Source organism: Podarcis gaigeae, assembly GCF_964106915.1.
Source record: "Podarcis gaigeae genome assembly, chromosome: 16".
Classification (NCBI taxonomy): Eukaryota; Metazoa; Chordata; class Lepidosauria; order Squamata; family Lacertidae; genus Podarcis; species Podarcis gaigeae.
In genome coordinates, this window is record NC_139693.1 from 21,879,078 (window position 1) to 21,904,844 (window position 25,767).

Genomic DNA, 25,767 nt, shown 5'->3' on the forward strand with positions numbered 1-25,767 from the left:
TCTATTTTCATTGGTTAAATGTTGGAGGGTATGCATCACTGCCTCACGTGGGAACAAGTTCCTCTGTTTAACTATGTACAGTGGTACCTCGGGTTAAGTACTTAATTCGTTCCGGAGGTCCGTTCTTAACCTGAAGCTGTTCTTAACCTGAAGCACCACTTTAGCTAATGGGGCCTCCTGCTGCCGCTGCGCTGCCGGAGCATGATTTCTGTTCTTATCCTGAAACAAAGTGCTTAACCTGAAGCACTATTTCTAGCTTAGCAGAGTCTGTAACCTGAAGCGTATGTAACCCGAGGTACCACTGTATTGCGTGAAGAAAGGACTTTCTTTTCTCTCTTCTGAATCTTCCAACATTCAGCTCCATTTGATGGCCACGAATTCCGATGTTACGAGAGAGAAGGGAAAACCACCACTTGTTCCCATGCCGTGCATAATTTTATAAACCTCTATCATGCCGCTTCATATTTGCTTTTCCTCTAAACTAAAAATTCCTAAATGCTGTGCCATTTCTTCGCATGGGAGACACTTCATCCCTTTGATCATTTCGGTTCCTGTGAGGGCACAGCAGGCCAAGCTTTAGAGACTCTTCCCACTAGACTTTTATGAACTGGTCCTTCCCTTCCCCTGGAGTCACCTCTTTGCCTATTTCTCCCCACCCCCCACCCCCACAGGCAGTGCAGAGCATTGGCAACCTGGGACTTCAGCTGGGTCACGGCAAGGAGCAGTGGATGGAACCTTTGCACCCCTTCATCCTGTCTAGCATTGGGCAAGTCAAGGAGTTCCTGGATTGGCTCATCAACGTGGACTGCGAGAACGGTGAGCTCTAATGGGCCATGTGTCCAGGAAGCTGGGACTGAGGGTACGGGTGGGAATTTGATTCTGCTTGCATAAAATAAAAATAAAGATAAAAATAAAAAATAAAAAACTCTGGGCAGCTCCCAGCAAAATTGAAAGCACAATGAACCATCAAACATAAAAAACTTCCCTAAACAGGGCTTCCTTCAGATGTCTTCTAAAAATCAGATAGTTGTTTCCTTGACATCTGGTGGGAGGGCGTTCCACAGAGTGGCGCCACTACCGAGAAGGCCCTCTGCCTGGTGTCCTGTAACCTCTCTTCTCATGGTGAGGGAACCACCAGAAGGCCCTCAGAGCTGGACCTCAGTGTCCTGGCTGAACAATGGGGATGGAGATGCTCCTTCAGGTACACAGGGCCGAGGCCGTTTAGGGCTTTAAAGGTCAGTGCCAACACTTTGAATTTTGCTTGGAAACATGCTAAATGCAAACTTACCTAATTCACACTTTGCAAAACAATACATGCACCTGAATAAAATATATACCAATATACACATTGTTGGAGAGACCACAAGACCAAGGCCCAATCCACACCATACGTGGAAAGCACTATGGTACCACTTTAAACACGCGTGGTTTCCCCCAGAGAATTCTGGGAGCTGTATTTTGTTGATGGTGCCGAGAGTTGTTAGGAGGCCCCTGTTCCTCTCCCAGAGCTACAATTCCCAGAGTTCCTTGGGAAGAGGGATTGAATCACTCTGGGAATTGTAGCTCTGTGAGGAGAGGAGGGGTCTTCTCACAACCCTCAAGAAGCACCCTTAATAAACTATGACTCCTGGGTTACTTTGGGGACCCCTATTCCCTTCTTAGTGGTAAAGTTGGAACAGAAAATGATGCCTTCTTCAATCTCTACACCGGGAGCTTAGGAGTTACAGCCAGGGGACTCCTCTCCAGCATTTGCCACCTGAGGCCACTGCCTCATTGTGCCTAATGTTAGGGCCGGCCCTGTACAATTTGCATGCATGTATACAGGAGTCGTGGGTGGCGCTGTGGGTTAAACCTCAGAGCCTAGAACTTGCTGATCAGAAGGTCAGCGGTTCGAATCCCCGCCACGGGGTGAGCTCCCGTTGCTCAGTCCCTGCTCCTGCCAACCTAGCAGTTCGAAAGCACCTCGAAGTACAAGTAGATAAATAGGTACCGCTCCGGCGGGAAGGTAAACGGTGTTTCCGTGCGCTGCTCTGGTTCGCCAGAAGCGGCTTAGTCATGCTGGCCACATGACCCAGAAACTTTACGCCGGCTCCCTCGGCCAATAAAGCGAGATGAGCGCCGCAACCCCAGAGTTGGTCACGACTGGACCTAATGGTCAGGGGTCCCTTTACCTTTGCCTTATACAGGAGTCTTGGGTGGTTTTTAGCTCTGGCCAAAACAATAACGGGAGGGGTGTTCACAGGGTTCCAAGGTTTTTGCAGCATATGAGAAATCAGTGTGCCTCCCTTTCTTTCTCCAGGAGCAAGTGAGAAGAAGCCCTGGACGCTCTTCCACCCCTCGGCCACCGTCAAGGAGGGCTACCTCAACAAGCGCAAGGCTGAGGGGCTCCACTTGGTCTCACGGTTCACCTTCAAAAAACGCTACTTCTGGCTGAGCAACGAGAGCCTTTCATATTCCAAATCTCCTGAGTGGCAGGTGGGCACCTTTCTCCGGGGAGCAGAGGGCAGAGGATGCAAGGGGAAGGCAAAAACTCAGAGTTGCAGGCCGTTCAAAGGTGTGTCTTATTCACAACAAAGCAAACAGTCAAAGACAGAGTGATAACAGCAAGAACCTTTATTGAACTAACAGAACTGCCCAACAGGGGCAAAGCAACTGCTTATATACATTTCTGAAAGCCTGGGCCACTCCCACTCCCAACGTGATTGGCTGTCTAAACTTCCAAGCTGCGAATTGTGACTCAGAGTTTAAGGGCCAATGGCAGAGGCCCAAATCCTTAAATGTTCTGTGATTGGATATCATGCATCAAATCAGAACATAGGGGCTCAGAATCCTTAGTCCAGGCTCAGGCAAACACAGACCACGAAATACATAATAGAGAGCTTTTGCCCAAGGAAGCATTGCTTCTCAGGAGCTGTGCCTGGGCCAGGAGTGACGAACATTTTCCAGCCAGGGGCCGCATTGCCTTCCAGGCAGCATCCCAAGGGCCACATTCCAAAGTGTGGGGGACCAAAGGAAAAGTAGTTGGAGCAATGAGGTCATATTTGCTTTTGTACTGTGGCCTAGTTCTTCTACACAGACACTGTTCTCTGCCCAGACAAGCAAGAGGCATGAACAGAGTTTAAGGACACATCCCACCCAGGCGAAAGCACTCAAAGGGGGTGTAAATAAGGGCCAGTGAGGGGGTGTGGCTTGTGGATAAGGGGTGTGGCCTGAGAGAAAGGCCTAGAGAGCTGAAATTGGGCTTCAGACCCGAAGAGCCCCATCACTACCACAACACATTCCTTAAAATCTGCACTGCAGACCTTCCAAGTGTCCCTAGAATCATAGAATCATAGAGTTGGAAGAGACCACAAGGGCCATCGAGTCCAAGCCCCTGCCAAGCAGGAAACACCATCAGAGCACTCCTGACATATGGTTGTCAAGCCTCTGCTTAAAGACCTCCAAAAAAGGAGACTCCACCACACTCCTTGGCATCAAATTCCACTGTCGAACAGCTCTTACTGTCAAGAAGTTTTTCCTATGTTTAGGTGGAATCTTCTTTCTTGTCGTTTGGATCCATTGCTCCGTGTCTGCTTCTCTGGAGCAGCAGAAAACAACCTTTCTCCCTCCTCTATGTGACATCCTTTTATATATTTGAACATGGCTATCATATCACCCCTTGACCTCCTCTTCTCCAGGCTAAACATGCCCAGCTCCCTTAGCCGTTCCTCATATTTTCCAGGAACAGTCCCAGATTTGCAGAAGCTGTCCCGGTTCCTGATTTGACCCCAGAATGTCCCACTTTTCCTTAGGCTGTCTCTATTTTCATTGGAGAAATGTTGAAAGGTATAATGAGTTGTGAGCTGGTCTCAAGCCTTTTTTAACTGCCACAGGAGTTAAAATCACAGTCCGTTGAGAGGACCTCAGCTGTTCTGAAAGGCCTGGTTCCTTCAAAGGACTTCCAGGAGCAATTTCAGGTAGCAGAAAGTGCTCCTGGCACCCCGCCAAAGATCATAGATAGCATTGTAAGGAAAGAGCCGTTTTAAAATCCTGTATTTGGAGCGAAATGTGGTCAGTATTAAGAGTTGGCTCAATCGTAACACTAAACATGGTAAGTTTTGTTGAGTTTGCAAGTCCACTTCAAACTATGCTTTGACCCTAAGCATTTTTTGCAAGGGTTGGTTAAATTTTGCATTTTTGTTAAGGTGACCTGGTAAAGGTAAAGGGACCCCTGACCATTAGGTCCAGTCGTGACCGACTCTGGGGTTGCGCGCTCATCTCGCTCTATAGGTCGAGGGAGCCAGCGTTTGTCCGCAGACATCTTCCTGGTCATGTGGCCAGCATGACTAAGCTGCTTCTGGCGAACCAGAGCAGTGCACGGAAACACCGTTTACCTTCCCACCGGAGCGGCACCTATTTATCTACTTGCACTTTGACGTGCTTTCGAACTGCTAGGTGGGCAGGAGTAGGGACCGAGCAATGGGAGCTCACCCTGTCACGGGGCTTCGAACCGCCGACCTTCTGATTGGCAAATCCTAGGCTCTGTGGTTTAACCCACAGCGCCACCCGTGTCCCTAAGGCGACCTGGTAGAGGCTGGTAATATGATGCATTGGGTGGAGAAAGTGGAGAGAGAAAAACGTTTTTCTCCCTCTCGCATAACAACTGGAAATCGCAGACATTCAGTGTCCTAGGAGATCCAAGACAGAGGAAAGAAACGACTTCGTCAGCCACAGTTGAACTGTGGAACTCACTGCTACAGGAGGCAGGAATGGCCACCAATCCTAGCTGGCTTTAAAAGAGGATGCGACAAATTCATGGAGGAGAAGGCTATCAGTGGCCATGATGGCTATGCTCTGGCCCAAAGGTCAGAGGAAATAATACTTCTGAATACCAGCTGCTGGAAACCACAGGAGGGAAGAGGGCTCTTGTTTTCGAATCCTGCTTGCTGGTTTCCCACAGGCTGGCCATTGTGAGGGCAGGATGCTGAATCAAATGGGCCATTAGCCTGATCCTGCAAGCTCTTCTTCAGTTCTCAGTTCACCGTGTTGGCTGGGGTGGTGCCCGTAAATTGGCAAAATGCTTTCTGAGGAAGGGCTGGAGAATCGAGAGCAGTGTTTCCCCCTTGATGAACAGGGCGGTGTGTTGGGTTTCTTCCCCCATGGCCAGGTTCGGACATCCATCCCCGTCCAGCAGATCTGCGCCGTGGAGCGTGTGGATGAGAATGCCTTCCAGCAGTCGCACATGATGCAGATCACAACGCGGGAAAATGGAGGGCAGCTGTCCACCATGTACATCCAGTGCAAGGTAGGCTATGGATGCGACCATCGTTAATCTGGCTTCGAGAATGTGGTCGCTGCTCTTTTTCTTTAGGAATTCCCTTTGCATCGCTCCTCTTGGCCTGCTATGAACTTACGATTCTTGCAATAGGGGATTGTTGCTATATATGTACATCCAGTCAAGGTAGGATGTGGATGCGACCATAGTTAATCTGGCTTCGAGAATGTGATCGCTGCTCTTTTTCTTTAGGAATTCCCTTTTCATTGCTCATCTTTTTTTCTAAAATCATTTTTATTAATTTTTGCATATGTTTTCCAAACAAAACTTCACATCACATCGCATCATCCTCATTTTGGCTATTATAGCCTGAGACTTCCATCAATCCTGTCTAGTGATTTTCAAATTTGCTATCTGATCTTGCATTTTATTATTATAATTAATGCTTTTAAACTTCATTTCCTAATTATTTCCTTCCTAAATCATTTTACAATAATTTATATAGTTCTCCTTACGAAACTTATTGTAAACCTACAAGCGATATTACATTAATGCAATTGTCTATCAAATAAGTCATATATTTCTTCCAATCCTTAAGGAAGTCCTGTTTTTTCTGGCTCCAGATTCTCCCAGTCAACTTTGCCACTTCTGCATACTCCATCCAAAAGCATTTTTACTTGGCATTGTAGGTATAGAAATTAATAGACAGGACAAAAATCTGTTTTTCTATGCAACTATAGCAGCGAGAGTATCACTAGCCCAACGATGGAAACTGGAAGAATTACCAACGAAGGAGGAGTGGCGAATAAAACTGATGGAGTTTTCATTGCGCATCTTGGCCTGCTGTGAACTTACAATTCTTGCGTTAGGAGTTTGTTGCTATCTATGTTTTCCTATAGTTTATTCTGTACAGATTAACTGATTGCATTTGTATGTCACCTTTTTTTTTACTGCAAGGATCTCGAGGTAGCGCACACGGCTCATTTAATCCCCACAACAACCCTGTGAGGTTGGCTAGGCTGAGAGTCAGTGACTGGCCAAATTTCACCCAGTGAGCTTCATGGCCCAGTAGGGATTCGAACCCTGGTACCCCAGGCCCTAGACCAGGCATCCCCAAACTCGGCCCTCCCGATGTTTTGGGACTACAGTTCCCATCATCCCTGACTACTGGTCCTGTTAGCTAGGGATGATGGGAGTTGTAGTCCCAAAACATCGAGAGGGCTGAGTTTGGGGATTCCTGCCCTAGACAAACACTAACTGCTGCACCACATATGTTTTTGTAAGCATTTTGGGGAGCAGGGAAGGCGAAGTATAAGCTTCTAAAATATAAAAACTGAAAGTCAGGCCAGTAGTCCACCCAGCTCGGGAGTGGCTGGGGCAACCCAGTCAGATGGGCAGGGTACAAATAATAAAATTATGGTTATTATTACTATTGCTGATACTGGCTGGCAGCAGCTCACCAGGGTATCAGCCAGGAACCTTCCACTTGTGAAGCAGATGTTATAGCATGGCACTATGATCCTTCTCTGTTAAATTTCATTACGGGCCCCATTTTGTCCTTGCTGACAAAGCTTGTGACAAAGGATGTGACTGTGAACAGCGCCAGCAGCCTCAGTGGGCACTGGGATACCCATGGCAGGCTTGGCGCTGCTGCCAAGCATGTTTGAACATAGAAGAATGAAGCCCTAGAAAGCTGCCTCATCCCAAGTCCATCTAATTCAGTGTTACCTGCACTGACTGGCAGTGGCTCTCTGGGTTTCCAGGCAGGCTTCTACCTGGAGTTGCCGGGGACTGAATCTGGGACCTACTGCATGGAAAACACATTGTCTAACCACTGAGACCTTCCCTTATCAGAGAAGGCTTCCTTATATTGAGCTTTAGATCCTTGGTCCATCTAGCTGCATATTGTGTACACTGACTCTGCAGGGGACATTCCCAACCCTACAGAGAGGTGTTGTTGGGGATCGAACCTGAGGCCAGGCAGTCACTCTGCCACTGAGCTACAGCCCTTACCCAGAAATGCAATCAAGAATACAGTGGTACCTTGGGTTACGTATGCTTCAGTTTACATACGCTTCAGGTTACAGACTCCGCTAACCCAGAAATAGTACCTCGGGTTAAGAACTTTGCTTCAGGATAAGAACAGAAATCACGCAGCGGCAGTGGGAGGCCCCATTAGTTAAAGTGTTACCTCAGGTTTCAGGTTAAGAACGGACCTCCGGAATGAATTAAGTACTTAACCTGGGGTACCACTGTACCAGCGGCAAATAAATTAGTGAGGGAAAATGGCGCCACCTACTGACCGGCGCTCTCTTTTCTCCGGCAGAACGTCAATGAGCTCAACCAGTGGCTCTCAGCGATCCGGAAAGTGATGGTCTCCAACGAGTGCCTGCTGCCCTTTTGCCACCCAGGTGCCTTCCGCGGCAGCCGCTGGACCTGCTGTTTACAGACCGACCGAGCAGGTAACTTAGCTCATGACTGTGTTCACATATGCTGGCCTGGGGGGCACCAAAGGCACCTTAGCGAGGCTAACGCAGAGCTACCCTCTTTGTACAATTAGAAGAGTTTGGATTTGATATCCTGCTTTATCACTACCCTAAGGAGTCTCAAAGCGGCTAACATTCTCCTTTCCCTCACACAACAAACACTCTGTGAGGTGAGTGAGGCTGAGAGACTTCAGAGAAGTGTGACTGGCCCAAGGTCACCCAGCAGCTGCATGTGGAGGAGCGGGGAAGCGAACCCGGTTCACCAGATTACGAGTCTACCGCTCTTAACCACTACACCACGCTGGCTCTCAGGGTGTTGTGCTTTTTAAAATCTGAATTTCAACCAAGCTTTGTTTGCTGTGCCGATATGGTGGAACGCTCTGCTACAAGAGACTAGGGCCCTGCGGGACTTGACATCTTTCCGCAGGGCCTGCAAGACAGAGCTGTTCCACCAGGCCTTTGGCCAAGGCACAGCCTGACCCCCTCCTTTGGTAATCCTCATAGAACTCTAGCCCAATGGTTGCCATTAATTTGATTTTGAATTGATTTTAGAATGCTGTTTTACTTTTATTGTTGTTAGCCGCTCTGAGCCCGGCTTCGGCTGGGGAGGGCGGGATATAAATAAAATTTTATTATTTACCGTATTATTATTATTCTCCAACCTCTCACTCGCTCTGACGCCCCCTACTGTTGGGCTCCCTGGCGTCTGCCCAATGAGACCATCCACTTCCAGGCCTGGGGTCAGGTATTCAGCACCCTTGAGCAGAGGCCAGGTCCCCAGTATTTTGGCAGATCCCGCCTTATTTTAAAGGATAAAATAGGACAAGATCCTTTTGGGACAAGTGCGTCGGCCAAATCCAGATCAGGCCCTGCACTGCGCAGCCACTCATGGCTTCCCTCATGGGTTGTGGTTTGGTTACAGTTCGGGGCTGCAGCCGCACGCACTCGGCGGTGACCCTCGGCGACTGGAGCGACCCGCTGGACCCAGACACAGAGGCGCAGATGGTGTACCGGCAGCTTCTCTTGGGCAGAGACAAGCTCAGGTGTGTGCAAGGCGATGCACCGTCATGCTGGTGGCAGTGGTGGTCATGTTGGAGGCATAGGGCTAGCTCTCCTTGGAGTAGACCCATTGGAGTTAATGGGTGCGGCGAAGAGAAAAGGACACGCAACCAAAAGTCTACTTTTTGTGGTGTTAGCTATTTATCATGAGATCATACAGTTAGGGGGTCCCTCAAAGGACATCTGGTCTAACCCTTTGCCGTTGCAGGATATCCTGCGTACGAAGAAAACCTTAGAATAATAGAAATGCAGAGTTGGAAGGGACCTCAAGGGCCATCTAGTCCAGCCCCCTTCAATGCAGCAAGCTTTTGCCCAACGTGGGATTTGAACCCACGACTCTGAGATTGAAGAATCTCAATTCTCTACTGACTGAACTATACCAGAAGTCAAAACGGGAAGCCTCCTTAAATTGCCATGCTCTAACCATTAATTTGGGATGCGGGTGGCGCTGTGGGTTAAACCACAGAGCCTAGGACTTGCTGATCAGAAGGTTGGCGGTTCGAATCCCCGCGACGGGGTGAGCTCCTGTTTCTCGGTCCCTGCTCCTGCCAACCTAGCAGTTTGAAAGCACGAAGTGCAAGTAGATAAATAGGTACTGCTCCAGCGGGAAGGTAAACGGCGTTTCCGTGCGCTGCTCTGGTTCGCCAGAAGCGGCTTAGTCATGCTGGCCACATGACCCGGAAGCTGTACGCTGGCTCCCTCGGCCAGTAAAGCGAGATGAGCGCTGCAACCCCAGAGTCAGTGACTGGACCTGATGGTCAGGGGTCCCTTTACCTTTTAACAATTAATTTGAATGCATCTACAACTCAAAGAGCCCACAAACCAAGTAGGGGTGACATAAGAGGATAGCTTAGTTGGTTAGACCGTGGTGCAAATAACGCCAAGGTTGCAGGTTCTATCCCTGTGTGGGACAGCTGCATATTCCTGCATTGCAGGGGGTTGGACTAGATGATCCTCAGGGTCCCTTCTAACTCTACAATTCTATGATTCTATGAAGGTGCCTTCCTGGTGCCAATAAACATGTCAGATATACCCTAAGGGAGCCAAAGTCAGGCATGCAATACCAGATGTCCCCACCAGAGGCCACCTCTTCATTAAGGAATTTCCCCTGCTATCAACATCAGCCGTTCTTCAATTTTCTAAGAGGAAGATGGGGCAATTTGGCTTTCAAAAATCAAAAGGTCAAGATCTCATCACAGACCACATAGGGGGCCTCAAGCCTGAGGAAAACATCACTGCACAATAGCAGAGCACATTCTTTGTACTAAGAAGGTTCCAAATTCAACCCAAAGCAGCTCCAGTTAAAAATGTCAGGGAGCCAAGCGATGGCTCAGTATTTGACCACCAAATGGTTCAAGATTTATTTGCTTACTGTTGGCTTTAGTGCACGAGATCTGATCCTGGACTAACCTTGGCTAGGGCTGTGTCAGCCTGCCAGTTTCAATAGTTCTGGATTTCTCGGACTGAAATTGCTATTGTTAATTTATTAATATATTAAGACGCGGGTGGCGCTGTGGGTTAAACCACAGAGCCTAGGGCTTGCCGATCAGAAGGTCGGTGGTTCGAATCCCCGTGACGGGGTTTGCTCCCGTTGTGCGGTCCCTGCTCCTGCCAACCTAGCAGTTCGAAAGCATGTCAAGTGCAAGTAGATAAATAGGTACCACTCCAGCGGGAAGGGAAACAGCATTTCTGTGCGCAGCTCTGGTTCACCAGAAGCAACTTAGTCATGCTGGCCACATGACCCGGAAGCTGTACGCCGGCTCCCTCGGCCAATAAAGCGAGATGAGCGCCGCAACCCCAGAGTCGTTTGCGACTGGACCTAATGGTCAGAGGTCCCTTTACCTTTTAGGAATCTTTAAGTGACTTTATAAATTGTAAGAGCATGGCATAAAATTGGGGTGGTGGTGGTGGGAATACATTACAGTAAATGCCGTACATACAATGACCTATTGAAAAAGAAACAGAAAATTCGTCATAATCCATGCCAAACGCCTGGGACATCCAGCTAAGGGTGGCAGCCACACAATACAATGGACGCCCCGGGAGGGGAGAGGACTCTTGTGCTCAGGCCCTGCTTGTGGGCTTTTCACTGGGGCATCTGGTTGGCCACGCTGAGAGGTAGAGGTAAAGGATCCCTGGACGGTGAAGTCCAGTCAAAGGCAACTATGGAGTATGTCGCTCAGGCCGAGGGAGCTGGCATTTGTCCACAGACAGCTTTGCCAGTGGCCAGCAATGCCGGTGCTTTTTTTCTTTAAAAAATGTTTAGGGGCACTCTCATTTTGTCTCAAGGAAATCACCATTTTATAGTTCAAATGGGGAAAAATAAATACAGTGGTACCTTGGTTCTCAAACGCCTTGGTACTCAAACAACTTGGAACCCAAACACTGCAAACCCAGAAGTAAGTGTTCCAGTTTGCGAACATTTTTCGGAAGCCGAAAGTGCTCCGTTTTGAGGGCCACGCTTCCGTTTTGAGTGTTACGCTGAGGTCTGTCTGTTTTTGCTATTTATTTTGCGTTCTTGTTTTTGCGGCTTTTGTTTTGTTTTTGTGACTGTGTGGAACCCAGTTCAGCTACGGATTGATTGTGTGACTGCAGTACACTGTTGATTGCTTTCATTTTATGGATCAGTGGTCTTGTTAGATAGTAAAATTCATGTTAAATTACTGCTTTAAGGGTTGTTTTTTAAAGTCCGGTATGGATTAATCCATTTTGCATTACTTCCTATGGGGAAACGTGCCTTGGTTTTGGAACGCTTTGGTTTTGGAACGGGCTTTCAGAACGGATTAAGTTTGAGAACCAAGGTACCCCTGTACAGTAAATGGACAAAAGTACAAAGATTCACAAAATATTTAGGGGTATGCGTACCCCTGCGTACCTCCCCCCCCCCCAGAAAACGCTGAGCATGGCTAAACCGCTATTGGTGCATGCTGGACCAGGTGGGCCACTGGCCTGATCCAGAAGGTCTCTCCTTATGTCCCTATCTCCGTTTTAGCAAGAGATGGCAGGGATCCAACCTTCGGCATTGCAAACCATAATGCAAAGCTTGTGGTCATCTCTCCCCATGAAGTAACATCCCGCACCCTGTTAAGGGAGGAACATGAGCAGGCTGTAGAATGAACGGCAATTTCCTCTGGTTCTCGAGTTTAATTACTTGTCTTGTCAATTCAAGTAAAAACTGTAATGGATAATCGGAGGGCCCGGGCTATGAGTGATGGAGCTTTTGATTGCTGCTTCACTCTCCCGTTGTTGCGCCTGTTGTGACGTCGCTCCCATCTGAATGAGCCGCGTGATTGATAGCATCGATCTGCTAGAGAAGCGAGTGGAGCGGATGGCTTCCTGCCGCCAGATCTGATGGTTGGGCCTTCAGCACATTTCCCAATGCAAAATTGTAATAAAGAAATAGAGTATATATATATTTCTTTTTAAATAAAAAGGGTTTCCTTTGTGTGAATGCCTTGTCCCTTTGCCTTAAAGTGAAGGTGGTTCTTACGAGTTGGTAGCTATTATTTCCCGTGGAAACAGAACTAGCATGCTCCCCCCAATTTTTAATATATTTTTTCACTTATTTATACCACACACAAAAAATCAACTTAAATAAATCAGCTTAAATAAATAGACACTTGGGGCTTCTTTGGGGGCAGAATTGTTGCATGTTGGCTTGTTTTTCAAAGCCTGCAATTTAAAGATTGAAAATGCAGTCCTATGCATGTTTACTCAGAAGTAAGCCCCATTGCCTTCCATGATACTGGCTCCCTGGGAAGTGTAAATAGCAAGCAAGGGAACCTTGAGCTCAAGAGTCAATTCATCTTTTCTTTATCTGATGCTTGGCCACACCCTTCACCAGGCCACACCCCCTCACCAGGCCACACCCCCTCACCAGGCCACACCCCTTACCAGGCCACACCCCTTACCAGCCCTGCCTTGTACCCTCCTTGAGTGTTCTTTGCCTGGCTGGAATGTGCCCTTGAACTCTGATGAAGCCTCTTGCTGGCCTGCATGGAGGGATGGAGATAAGGATATCTGAATGTGCATAGAAACTAGCCTACTCTACACAGGTAAAATTTACATCCATTGCTCCACCCACTTTCCCCTCTGTCTCCACCCACCCCTGGCATGTGGCCCTCAGAAGGTTGCCCAGAATGGAATACGGTCCCCTGGCTGAAGAAGCTTCCCTGCCTGTAGTGTATTGGGTTACAGCCCTTGGGAGTTTGATTGCGCCGATCAATTAGCTTGCAGCCCTGTATCAAATTATTCCTGCCTTTCCCTAGGGAGAAATACCTGGAGTTTTCAAGCACGGGGGCCACACAGGAGCAAAGCAGCGGGGCCCAGAAAGGTAGGTCTCTATTCCTCTTCTGTTGTCAGAGATGTAAGTTGAGTCGGAAAACTGTAATTCTGCCTCCGAATCCAGGGTTTGACTTCCTGGCATTGTGGTTATGCTTGGATGATGTGTGCGATGCGGCTCAGCCTGTGAGGCTTTCACGTTGCTCATTCTGGAACTACCTTCCACCCATCGCCATAGCGCCTGGATTTTGCTCGTTTCATCTCCTATGGTCATTACAAGAACTGTAAGCCCGAGTTTGCCTTTTTCCTCCTCCCTCCTCCTCCCTTTTTCCTTTTGGGTCACAGCACTGTAAGCCTGAGGACAGGGGCTGACTTGCGACTCATCACCCCGGGGGCCTTTCTGGTTAAACAGTGTTGCTTAAAATCCTTTAAAATAAAATAATAAACAGTTCCCGTGACATTTTGGGGAGGGGTGTTGTCACTAAACGTTGCCAGCTTTTGTGTGAGCAAAAGTGGGAAAGTGGAATTTGATACCCTTATCAGATTTCATGTTTCTGTTTTTGCTGTTGAGCTCAGCATAGTGATTTAAAAAACTTGCTTTTAGAAGGTTCCTCTAGAGGAAGAGTGAGCGAGCCAGCAGCTGTTTCCAACATGGTGCCCTTGGGCACAGTGGCACTCTTCTCCTTATGCCTATGAGCCCCAACCCACTCCCTGCCCCCTTGGTCACAAACTAGTTAGCATAGTTACCTCCCCCCCCCCCTGAAAAAGCCCATAGAGCTGAAGGAGGAAGTTGGAAGAAAGACACTCTATCTCACTTCCTCCTTCAGCTCTATGGGCTTTTCAAGGCTCAGATCAGTTCCACAAAACTCCCTCAAAATTCCAAATGTTCCCACAGGCCTTAAAAGGGTCTGATCCAATTGGTGTCCACCTGGCTGCCTCAGGTGGAAGAGTTGAGGCAGTGAAACCTCCTCTGTCAGCATCCCTGGGACCCACTGCCATTTGGATGCTCCCCTCCCAGAGCAGCCTATGTCAGCAGCTCCAGGACCCAAATTCTGCTGATTTCCCTTTTCCTATTCCCTGCTGTATCCTGCCTGTTATGTAAAGCTGTGAGCTGCTTTGAGTAGCAGCAGGAAATGAGTAATAAGGATGCGAGTTGCTGGCAGGTCTCACTACCGCAGCCAGCTTTCTCTCTGCCTCTCTCTCCAACTGTCCTGGTTTGCCTCGGTGGTCCTCAGCAGAAGATGTCTGGTGGTCATTGGTCATAGTGGTCATCACTATGCTTTAAACAAAGGCCTCCTAAATTTACTGCCTTCTCAGCCCACTAACACTCATTAGAATCCTTAACTAACAACAGCGGAGATCATACCAAGTGCAACTTAAGGGTTAACTCTGTGTTAGTCAACTAGCCAAGCCGGTGAGTGGAGGTGTTGCTTAGCAACGAGGCACTGACATGATCCTTGCTGAGGTAGCACATGCTCTGATTGACTATGTAGTTCTGGGAGAGTTTTTCCAAGGGCTTCCATTTGGCTTCTTCCCAAGAAGAAGAGTGTTAGGAGACCCCTTACTTCTCTCACAGAACTACAATCCCCAGAGTGGTTTAACAAGGAATCATTCTTCTCAAGGAACTCTGGGAATTGTAGTTCTGGGGGGCGGGGTGTCTCCTAACAACTCTCAGCACTCTCAACAAACTGCAGTTTGCTTCAGGATCTCCTTTCTCTGTAGATCTTTATGCTCCCTCTGCCAGAGATCTTGCAGCACCTCCCTCATGGGAAAGAATTGCCTCATGGTTTCAAGACCATTGTGCTACCAGCAAAAAAAGGCACGTTGATGCACTCCTAGCAAATTCACTTTTCACTCCCCTCACAAAAGCTTCTGTTTGCCAGCCTTTTGTTGCCGGATCTTCTCTCCCCTTCCCCTTTGGGAAAGCCGAGTGATATCACAGCAGCTCGGCCAATCCGTGCTGTAGTGTGGGGCTAGCTTTACGCTCTGTTGTGTGTCCAACTGACAAATTCTAAACTCTCAACTTAGCATTCCCTCGGTTTCCTGAAAGCTGGAAATTAAGGACCTTGGCCCTCCCCAGTGGGTCTCCCAGGTCCATGGGAATGATGAGGTCTCTTCCGCTCTGCCATTGCATGACAATGAGGGCTCTGTGCGTCCTTAATCAAGTGTGAACAATTCCATCTCCTGGATGGTTGACCAATGTTCAGGAGGCTGGAAAGCAAAGCGTCCTTGAGGTAGTAAGGAGGGACGAGGTGGTGGCCTCCAGATGAAAGTCTTGACGATGGGCCAATGGGATGGGGGCTTCTCTGAAGTTCAACAAGACTTGACCGTTCCTAGGGGAGCCCAGCAGGATGTAGCTCCTGTGCTGAGAACCGAAGGCCACATAGGCCACTTCCCATCCCCGGTGGGCTCTTAGATGTGTCTTAGATGCGTCTTCTGCATCTGAATCTACAGCGTCTTCAGTTGAATCTTGCATTTCACCGTTCTCTGTCCAGGTTCTGTCCATTTGGCCAGTCTCAGATTGACATATTGAAATATACTCGGAGTCAAGAGTGGATTTCAAGCTCTTTATTCAGCTCATAGTGGTGAGGAGGAATGGAAGTTCCCCCAGAATGTCTGCTTTATATACATTATTTACACAATGGGCTCCATGTGATTGGCTAATTCCGGTATTCTCCTGTAGGCCAATCAGGTTGTGGATTGACTTCCACCTGGAGCTGGATTGGGTGGCTGCTATGGACCAATCAGACTGCGGCATTCTGAATCCTATTGTTCTAGGACCAATCTGACTGCTTCATTTTGGATCCTATTCAACTCAGTACATAACACATATTGTGCCAGAGGATTGACTATTGCCAAGGGAGACTGGTCCACAAAGGCGAATGGGGCTCTGCCCCACCATAAGGACATAAGCAGGGCCTGCTGGATCAGCCCAGGGGCTCATCTAGTCCAGCTTCCTGTTCTCACAGTGGCCCACCAAAACCCCAAGCGCAGGAGCCCTCTCATCCCTTGCGGTTCCCAGCACAGGCCGTGTGTGGGATTTGTGGGACATCATTGCAGTGAAACCAACAATTCATGTTTTGCCAGATAGGCACATGAAGGGGCTGAGGCTCACAGAGCTTTTCTGTAAAATATGCTAGAGAGAACTCTGTGAGATCACTTCCTTTATCTGCCTTGGCAGGAAGCTGTAACACTACATACTTCCTTCCTGTCCAGGCACTCTTCTCTTTCTTCATTGTGCTTCCATCCAAGCTGACCTCATAGGCATGTCTGAGCTCTGCAGCTCAGACACCATTTTGGAGCTTAACTTTTGTGACTTAGTAGTTATAAACCTGCCTTCATTTTTGCTACTGAAATGGCTGCTTCAAGAACTAGATTATGTAAGTAAATGCTACTTTTACATCTTCACAAAACAAGGCCCCGGGTTGGCTACTGTGGCAGATCCATCAGGACTCTGGAAGATTATTCATTCATTTGTTTAGAGCATGGGTACCCTGTTCCTCAGAGTGGCTTATGTGCAGTCAGAACAAGACAAACCCTGCCCATGCAGGCTCACAACCACAACCACAACATGGCACACAAGGAAAAAGGGACAGGGAAGGAAGAGGAAAGTCTATTTAAAAACCTCAGACACTCATTTCTAAACAGCTGTTCCTACAATGACCAGCCGGTGCAATTCTGGGGCAGGAGGTGCCTGGTGGAGCTGATGAAACAAGACCTGTTTCCCATCTCTCCTGTCAAGGCAGCCTGGTGGAATGGCTGCCCTCTGTTGACAGTTGATGGGAGAGGACATACCGATGGAGTAGATGTACCTCCAAGGCCGCAAATAATCTTCTGCATCTTCTCTCGCTTTCTCCTCCACCTCTCTGGCCCCACCCCCAGATGCAAGCGTTCGGAGGATGGCAGCCACTGCCCAACTCTTAGAAGTCATTCAGGATCTGCAGAAGGCCCACGATGACTTTGAGCGCCACGAAGAGGAAGCAAAGGCAGCAAGCGACCTGGTGCCCCACCACCCTTAGGTGGGACACACGCACCCCATGTTTGTTCCGTATTGTAATGGTGTGTTTACATAAGTAAGGGGATCCATTGCCTGCCTTGCAAGTTGGATGGCTTTGGATGCAGAGTTGGGGCTTGGGAGGCAAGTTGGGTTGGTTGTGGAAAGAGAGGGGGTTAGACAGACAGACAGACAGACAGACAGAGGATGGACAAATGTCTTTGATCTCCTCCTAGCTGCACCCAGTCTACACTCTATATCCAACATGGTGCCCTTCAGATGTTGGACTCCAACTCCCATCAGCTCCAGCCAGCATTGCCAATGGTCTGTGACAGTAGAAGTTGTAGTTCAACAGCATCTTGAGGGCACTTGCGTGAATCTGTGCCAGATGGATGTACAAGTAATTCCTGAAGTGTCCTCTCTTGGATCACTTTCTTCTTACAAAGGGGGCACACTTAGTCCCGTGGTTTTGTGGGGGGGGGGGGGTGCATGTTACAAATCTGTAGAAGCACAGATTGTGGGCACAGCATCCTGGAAAAATTCAGCCGTTGGGTGTTTATAAAAGGGATGAGGAACCTGTGGCCCTTATAGGTTGTTCGACTCCCGGTTCTAGTTGGCATGACCCATAGTGAGGGACGATGGGAGTTGGGACTCCAGTAACATTCCCCAATCCTTATTTTAAAAGAACAAGTTTCTATCCCTTACGGTTAGGCTTGAAAGCCCACAGGCAATGGCCACCAAAACCATAGAAGTCAAGGAGGTGTCTGGCTGCATCTCACACGTAGCTGATTTGCAATAAATTGTGGGAAATTAATTTTAGAAAAGCACATCGGAGAATATGTTCTGTGGGAATAGGAGATATTGTGGGCATTTTGTATAACTGAGATCGCAGAATCTATTCCCGGTGCAGAATTGGCAGTTTCTTTCGTAGCACAGGAGACAGGTTCCTTGCCCCCAGTGTGTGCCCCCCTTGTTGGTGTGCAACTGTGCCTCACTGTGGATTGGGGCTATGCCCTAGCAATTTGCCACGGTGCTAGAAGCAGTGTGTGTGCAATACAACAAGAGTGGGGTCCTCCTGATCACATCTCCTGGTTTCTTTGCCAAACTCTTGCAGTTCAAGAAAGTTTCTCCTGCTGCAGGTGTGCCTCTTCCTTGCCCTGTTAAAGCTTTTGTGGAAACTTTGAACGTTCAGCCTGTGATTCCCCAGTGCCTGTATAACATATGTTAATTTAGCATTGAGTGCCCCTTTGCATTTGATCACACGGTTGCAGCAAGCAAACAGCCCAGGACTGTCAGTTTGAAAACAGCAAGAACTCCTTTGATCCGGTGGATTCAGAACAAGTTAGTTGGTGTACAGCCAAACACAGTCTTTCAAACGCCGTGATGTCTTGTTAGATAAATGATTCAGCCTTAAATAACTTAAGCATTCTGTTGGAGAATCTGAGATTCAGAAGGGATGGGCGGTCCTTTGGAGTGAATGGGGCACAGCCTTGCCAGACTCAGTCTGCTCTTGGCAAGCCTCCTACCTCCCTGGCTTCTTACTTACACCCAATCCAGGGAAAGGTGTTGGCTGCCACCAGTTATCCCTTGCAAGACTCAACAGGGAGGAGGAGGTGGACAAAGTTATAATTAAACTGGCTCTGCCTGTCATTGGCTCTGGCGCCACCTACTGTTGGACCTCCAATGCCAAGGGGCACTGGCTGCCACTGCTTGGAATATATGGGAAATGAAAAAAGCACTAGCTGTCGCCCCACAAAGAGAGAGATGTGCAGATTACAAAATGCAGTTAACTAACCCTATTTCCTGTGGTGGCAGGTGGTTCTGGGAGGCCAGGGAACACCTTGAGATGCTTCGCAGGTGAGACACAGTGATTTCTTTGCACCGTTTTGGAAGAGATCTCCTTTTCCTCTTGGGCTCTGTCCGGTGTTTCTGCCCACGAGCCCAAGTTTTAAAGTTGCACAGTATTCAACACAGCAGTTGCACTAGCGGAAGCTCTCTAGAACAGACCGTGCAATCTTTTGTGCAGCAAACACCTTCATCTGTCTCTTGCACAGCAACGGGCCCACGGAGCAAAATGTTTCACTACCAGAACAAGCTAAGTGACGAACTCAGGGCAGATTCCACACCATGCATTTAAAGTGCATCCGCAGCATTTGGGAAGTGCGTGACTTCCCTTGCAGAATCCTGGGAACTGAAGTTTGTGGCGGGCGCTGGGAAATATAGCACTTTCAATCCATTAAACATGACAATATGAATCTGCCCTTAGTGGTATCTTGGATACAACCCTCTCATTTTTTGTTACTCCCCTCCATTTCTTTTTTTCCTTTTCTGCTAGTTTAGCAATGTCAGAAGTTGCCCCATACTGAATCAGGCCATTGGTCCATCTGGCTCAGTATTGTCTACACGGGCTGGCAGCAGCTCTCCAGGGTTTCAGGCAGGGGGTTTCTCCCACCCCTACCTAGAGATGCTAGGGATTGGATCTGGGACCTTCTGCACTCAAAGAGGATGAGCTCCAGCCCTCCGATAGTTTGATTCAACCCGAATCTCACTGAAAACCTGCCTGTTCAACTGTTTTTTTGTCCCCCACCTTCTCCAAGGCTGGAGAGAAATGTCTCTGTGTTTTGAGGGCAGCGATGGTGGCCCTCCCACCTCTCTGAAAACATTACGCCTGTTTTTACTGTAAATGCAGGCAGATGTGACTCACACAGGGGCAGTCTAGTGAAAGGACCAGATATAGGTTTCCCCCCAGGGAGCTGAGGGCAGGCTTAGGACAGGCCACCGGAAGCAGGTGTTTGCTTGCACTAGGGGAGCCATCAGGCGGGGTATTATTATATTTGCAATGTGGCACATGGCTCACACAGCCCCTCCTTGCCGCTGGAGTGATATTTGGGGCAGGGGGGAGTGGGGAAGGCTGTCCGACCAGGCTCCTGGCTTGCTGGGAGTGCAGAGAGATAATAGCTTCACGAACCACGTTTCTGAGTGCAGCAAAAGCCGCAAAGCCCAGCTCCCCGGGGACGCCTTGCCAAAAGCTGATGGCGCAGCAGCACTAAATGGCCCCATAAATCATGGCTTGCACCAAAGCATCTGTGGCACAGTCTCCCTTGGGTGGGTGGGGAATCTTTAAGCCCTGAGAGATGATTTCCCCTTTTTCCTGCTTCCCGACTAGATGAAGATCTCCTAGGAACCTCCGGGCATTTCTTAACCAGTCCAGAACCTAAGGAGAACCTGCCGGATCAGGTCACCTGGTCCAGCTTCCTGTTCTCATAGTGGACAACCAAATGCCCAAATTGGGGGACTGGCGAACATGATCTGAGCACAAGAGCCATCTCCTCTCCTGTGGTTTCCAGCAGCTTTCAACTAGCCAGCTGTGGTTGTGTTGTTTAGAGAGCAAGCCAGCAAGCTACAACAAGGCCTTCTAAGTCTTCAACTCTGGGTCCTGCACCCTTCCCCTCTAACAAGAGGCCACCAGGGACCCAAATGTGTGCTGCCATGGCAAAAGGCACAAGGCTTGCTTGTCACGCGGTTCCCCCAACTGTTGAGCCCAGAGAGGGAAACCTGGGTTCCACACCTATCACTCTCAGACCCTCCAAGTGTCCCTTTCCCCCAGGAATTTACAGAATTCGTCCCAGTTTCTGATTTGATCCCAGAATGTCCCACTTTTCCCTAGGATGCCCCTATTTTCACTGGAGAAATGTTGGAGGTTATGGAGTTATGTGACCCCCCCCCCCCAACCAAAAGAGATAAGTATCTATACAACCTTTAGAAGACATCTGAAGGCAGCCTGGTATAGGGGAGTTTTAAAATGTTTAATGTTTTATTATGTTTTTATATATGTTGGAAGCCGCCCAGAGTGGCTGGGGCAACTCAGTCAGATGGGTGGGGTATGAACAATAAAATTGTTGTTGTTGTTGTTATGGGATAGGACATCCCTATTTTATCAGAGAAATATTGGTGGTTGTGCACTCTGTGCTGTGAAAATGATGGACCTTGGACTGGTCAGTCAGCCTGGCCTACCTCACAGGGCTGCTGTGAGGATTAAAAAGAGGGGAGAGGCCCATGTACATTACCCTGAGCTCCTTAGAAGAAGAGAAGACTGTAAATGTGAATAAATGACAATGTAGTATTTGCCCCTTTTCGTTCCAGCATTGGTGGTCTGGCACCCTCAAGCAGCTGCTGGGGTCCAGGTAACTCACGAGGGCTTGCCGAAGCTATTTTTTGTCTCTCTCATCTGCCTATTCCCTTGGCTGCAGACTAATGGCAGCAGTGGTTAGGGAGCTCGCCGCCATTTTGTATTTTCCAACAATGCCCTGGGCACCCAATGTAGCATCCCTCCAGAGCACTGCATCATGGGGGAATTTAAATGGCAGGGAGCTTCTCAGCTGTTGTCATGACGCAAGCCCATAGGGACAGTGGGGAGGCGATATCATGAGGGAGGGACTTCACCCCCTTTTGCTGGGGGCTCCATTGAACCTGGAGCTGGCTCTGGTCCTTTCACACATGAGCAAATTTGAACATCAGATTTTACCACTGGAAAGCTGGTTGAACTGCTGGGATCTTGACACCCAAGGCAGCCAAAATTTAATTAAATGTCGCTTTGAATGTATGGAGTCAGTGCCTCCTTTTTAAACAAACAAACAATCGTATTTATAAATAACTGAACTATATTGAAGTTTTTTATTATCTGTTTCTAAATGTTGTTGCTCTCTGAACTTCTGGGGAGGGTTTAAAACTGACCATTTCAAATTAAAAATGGGGAAAGGAAGTAGGGGTGTGTGTGTGTGTGTGGGTGTGTGGGTGTGTTTCAAATCCACATCTGCACCAGCCCTCTCAATCACAGGGGCAAGGCAGTACACTTGCTTCCTAGCTCACCCCTTCTCCCAGACTGCCTCCCATTGTCCCACCACCATGATCAGGTCATCTTCTAGGTCTAGGTCATCTTCTGTGTCACCCCTGAGGAACTCCAGGGCAAGCAGCGCCCACATCTCTTCCTCACCCAGCCACTCCCCGACAGTTAACATGCGCCGAACATAGCCAAGGTGCTTTCGGTTGGAGAGGAAAGAATGCAACACAGAGATAGCATTTGGATTCCACATTTACTGCATAAATTTGTAAAGACATCAACACATGCTGAGCATGAACAGAGAAAGACACCAAGGAAATTACAAAGCCCTTTGGGATCTCCAGACAGGAACCTCAACTGACCATGCCATTGACATGGCAACTTTCCTCCCCGCCGCCCAGCAGCCCCACCCAGAGTTAGACATGCTCGGAAATGCAACCTCTCACCTGTCCCATGTGAGGCTGTTGGGACTTGACTCTCTTCCACCCATTAACCCAGTGGTGGGGAACCAGTGGCCCTCCAGATGCTGTCAGTACTACAACTCCCATCATCCTTGAGCATCAACCATGCTGGCTGGGACTGGTGGGTGTTGGGAGTCGTTGACAGGGCCATAGATCCTCCATGCCCCTGCTATTACTGTGCTTCAGGTCATATGTGCATTCAAACCATAGGACACAGTGGCGAATCTCAGACTTAGGGACCAGATGAGAACCTCCAGACAGACCTTTCTGTCGGGCCCTTGGGACTCTCCACAGGTCACACCCCCTTTCCCAGCCACACCCTTCTCAATAAGCCACACCCCCACAGGCCACATCCCTTCTTCACAGGCCACACCCCTCACCAGCCCTGCTCCCTCCCACCCCTGGGCAAGTGGTTTTGCCAGGCTGCAAAGCATCCTTGAACTCATAGAATCACAGAAGGGAGCCCCGAAAATCATCTAGTCCCCTGGAGCGCCGGAATATGCAGCTGTCCTGGACGGGGATCGAACCTGTGATGTTGGCATCATCAGCACCATGCTGTAACTAACTGAGCTATGTGATCTGTGGGAAGAACTGGGATTCTGGTGATGCTTGTTTGGATGAAGGGAGGATCAAGAATAAGCTTGCACAAACTGGGCTTGTAATGAGGAGTTCTGTGTCGCTCAGTGAGCTTGCTCACTCCTCCACTGACAGGTTCAGTAGTGAGGCTGGCGCACATTTTTGGGTTGTTTGATAAGTAGCAGAAGAAGTCTTTCAGGCTGGCATAGGAGCAAGCGTCCTTTGCATGGGTGCCTTCTGGTCTCTGCTGGTTTAGAAGACAACACTGTCACTGCTTCCGGCAACAAACTGGATCCTAACCATTAAGGAAGCAGGGAGAAGAGAGGAAGAGTACAGAGGAGTTTCTTACCCTTTTCACCTGGCATAAGGAGCATCACACAGATTCCAGTTCCAAGGAGATGTACTCCTGATAGGGACGTGACCTGGATGCCCTTCCATTCTAGCCGTGGGCATGTGTGGTTTTGTCTAGGGAAGTTGTGGTGGCACAGTGGGAGGAGAAAGGCACTTGGCACATCCTCAGAAACACTCTTGCAAGCCAGGCTCAAGCTCTTGCTATTAGCCAAGAAAAGGAGGGTTGAGGAGAAAGAACATAATGCTAAATAAACTCTGGTTCATATACGCTCAAGACCCCAATACCTCATGCAACAACTCTCCCCGTAGGAACCAATCTGGTGCCATCATCTCAGGTCTCTCTAGCCACACCTCCTTCCAAGGCCACACCCCTTGCCTCCAGGCCACACCTCCCATGAGCCCTGCTCTGATCCCTACTTTAGTGCTTTTGCCTGCAATGTGTCCCCAGGAATTCTGATCATGCCTCTTGCTTGTCTGGAGGGTGTGGGTGAGTGGGATTGATTTATGGGATGTTCTCCCCAGGGAGACTCACCTGGTGCTGACTCTAAAGTACTCCTCGCACCGGGCAAAGACTTTCCCTGTTCTCCTGGACATCTGATGGTTACTTTTTATCCTCGCTGCCCTGGGATTATTTCAGCCAGTTGTTTTCGTATGATCATTTTGATGTTTGTGTGGGGTCGATGCTTGGGAATTGACGGAGGACCACTTTTTAGTGCTTATCTTGTTTTAACATACATTGTACCTTTTCTCCATTTGCGAGTCACCTTGAGACTTCAATAATAACAGTAATAACAATAATATAATCATCAAGCCATACTGATTCTCATACACCAAATGAGACCAGCTGGGTCAAGGTGGGGGGTTGTCACAGCGCCGGAGGCGGCAATTTTGACGTGGAGTGGAATAATCACTCCAGGTGCACAGCCCAGCAGGAGCAGCAAAAGAACAGCAGAGAAAACTGCATTGAGTTTGTGTGTGTGTGTGTGTGTGTGTGTGTGTGTATTTTTAAAGATGCAGCCCAAATGTCTGAGTTGCAACTAGGGATGTTGGAAAATTCCGACGGAAATGAAGAAGGAATTTGATTATGTTTGCTTTTTGGTCCTGTATCCAGAACGGAAATCAGTCAACTGGCTGTTGTTGCCTTCAGTTTGTAAATGATACATAATTGATTATACCCCCACCCCACAAAAAAATGCATTAAGTTCCCCTTGCATTCAAATGAATGTGGTAGAACAATGTAATAACAATGTAATTAATGCAACTGATTACTTAAATTGTCTCAAGTTACATGATTTTTGCTCCAGACGACAGTGAGATGAATAATGTATCTTTGAGAAGAAAATGAACTGCAGCAGAACGGAAACAGCCCTGCCTCCAATGAACAGAGGATGAAATGGTTTCTTGTCCCAGACATGCCCCTATGCTTTCTTGCCCCAGACTGGCAAAATGGGGAGTAAATTCTGGGAATCTCTCTTTCAGGGATTGACAAATCTGTCCATTTTAGGTTTTTTCTTGGTTTCTCATTTTTCCAGTCTAGCCTCCACAATCTGCATCATAGAATCATAGGGTTGAAAGGGATGCCCAATGGCAATGTACTCCAACCCCCAAGCAATGCAGGAATCACTTCTAAGGAATCCTTGACAGATGGCCATTCAGCCTCTGTTTAACACCCCCCCACACACACCAATGAAGGAGAGTCCACCATCTTCAGAGGGAGTACATTCTATGGTCAGATGGCTCTTATCATCAGAAAGTCCTTACAGTCCTACAGTCTGGAGTAGGGGGGGAAACGCTTCCATCTTCTATGCGACAGCCCTTCAGATATTTGAAAATGGCTCTCATTTCACCTCTCAGTCTTCTCCTCTCCTGCCTAAACACACCCAACTCCCTTATTAGTCTGAAAAAAAATCCCTCATGGAATTCCATCTGAATTTTAGTGCATGTTTCTCCTAAGGAACACATTCTTTGCAAGCCACATCCCCCAGTTTAAAGCATTCTTGTATCCCATTTTCACAAATATATGCCTTTTTACCAAGGGTGGATCTACACACAGGGGGGAAAGCTATAAAAAGTAAGAAATTAAATTGTTACATCAAAAGAAAAGAAAAACGCTATGGAAAATCGCTTAGAATTTTTTTTGCTCTCTGGCGCCCTCTGGTGCTGCATGTTTATAATGCATTCAAAACGCTGTTTCTTGGCTAATGTAGCTGAGTCCCAACACTGATAGCTGGACAATCAAACTTACTACATCAGCCTTGGCCAACCTGGAATCATTCAGATGTTTGGACTCCAATTCCCATCAGCCCCACTTAGCAAAGCCCTCTTGAAGTTCAACCACCATCAGCCCCCGGCATCTTACAGCCATGTTGGGTTGGGGTTGATGAGAACTGTAGTACACAACTCCTGGAGGGCGCAGGTTAGGGAAGGATGTGCTGCCTTCCTTCTCTCCCAGAGGTGAGAGATAA

At 48.4% G+C, this 25,767-nt stretch overlaps 1 protein-coding gene across 2 annotated transcripts in view; it reads left to right on the forward strand.

The window, feature by feature from the left end:
• RASAL1 (RAS protein activator like 1) overlaps positions 1-21,677 on the forward strand; it is a 66,712-nt gene extending 45,035 nt beyond the window's left edge. For both annotated transcript variants that reach the window (XM_083717127.1, XM_083717128.1), the window contains exons 15-21: positions 672-816; positions 2,300-2,475; positions 5,147-5,284; positions 7,581-7,716; positions 8,663-8,783; positions 13,068-13,132; positions 16,963-21,677. In XM_083717127.1, the coding sequence (XP_083573253.1) occupies positions 672-816; positions 2,300-2,475; positions 5,147-5,284; positions 7,581-7,716; positions 8,663-8,783; positions 13,068-13,132; positions 16,963-17,099 (918 nt within the window). In that variant the 3' untranslated portion in view covers positions 17,100-21,677. The remainder of the gene's footprint in view (positions 1-671; positions 817-2,299; positions 2,476-5,146; positions 5,285-7,580; positions 7,717-8,662; positions 8,784-13,067; positions 13,133-16,962) is intronic.
• The last annotated feature ends 4,090 nt before the right edge of the window (positions 21,678-25,767 follow it).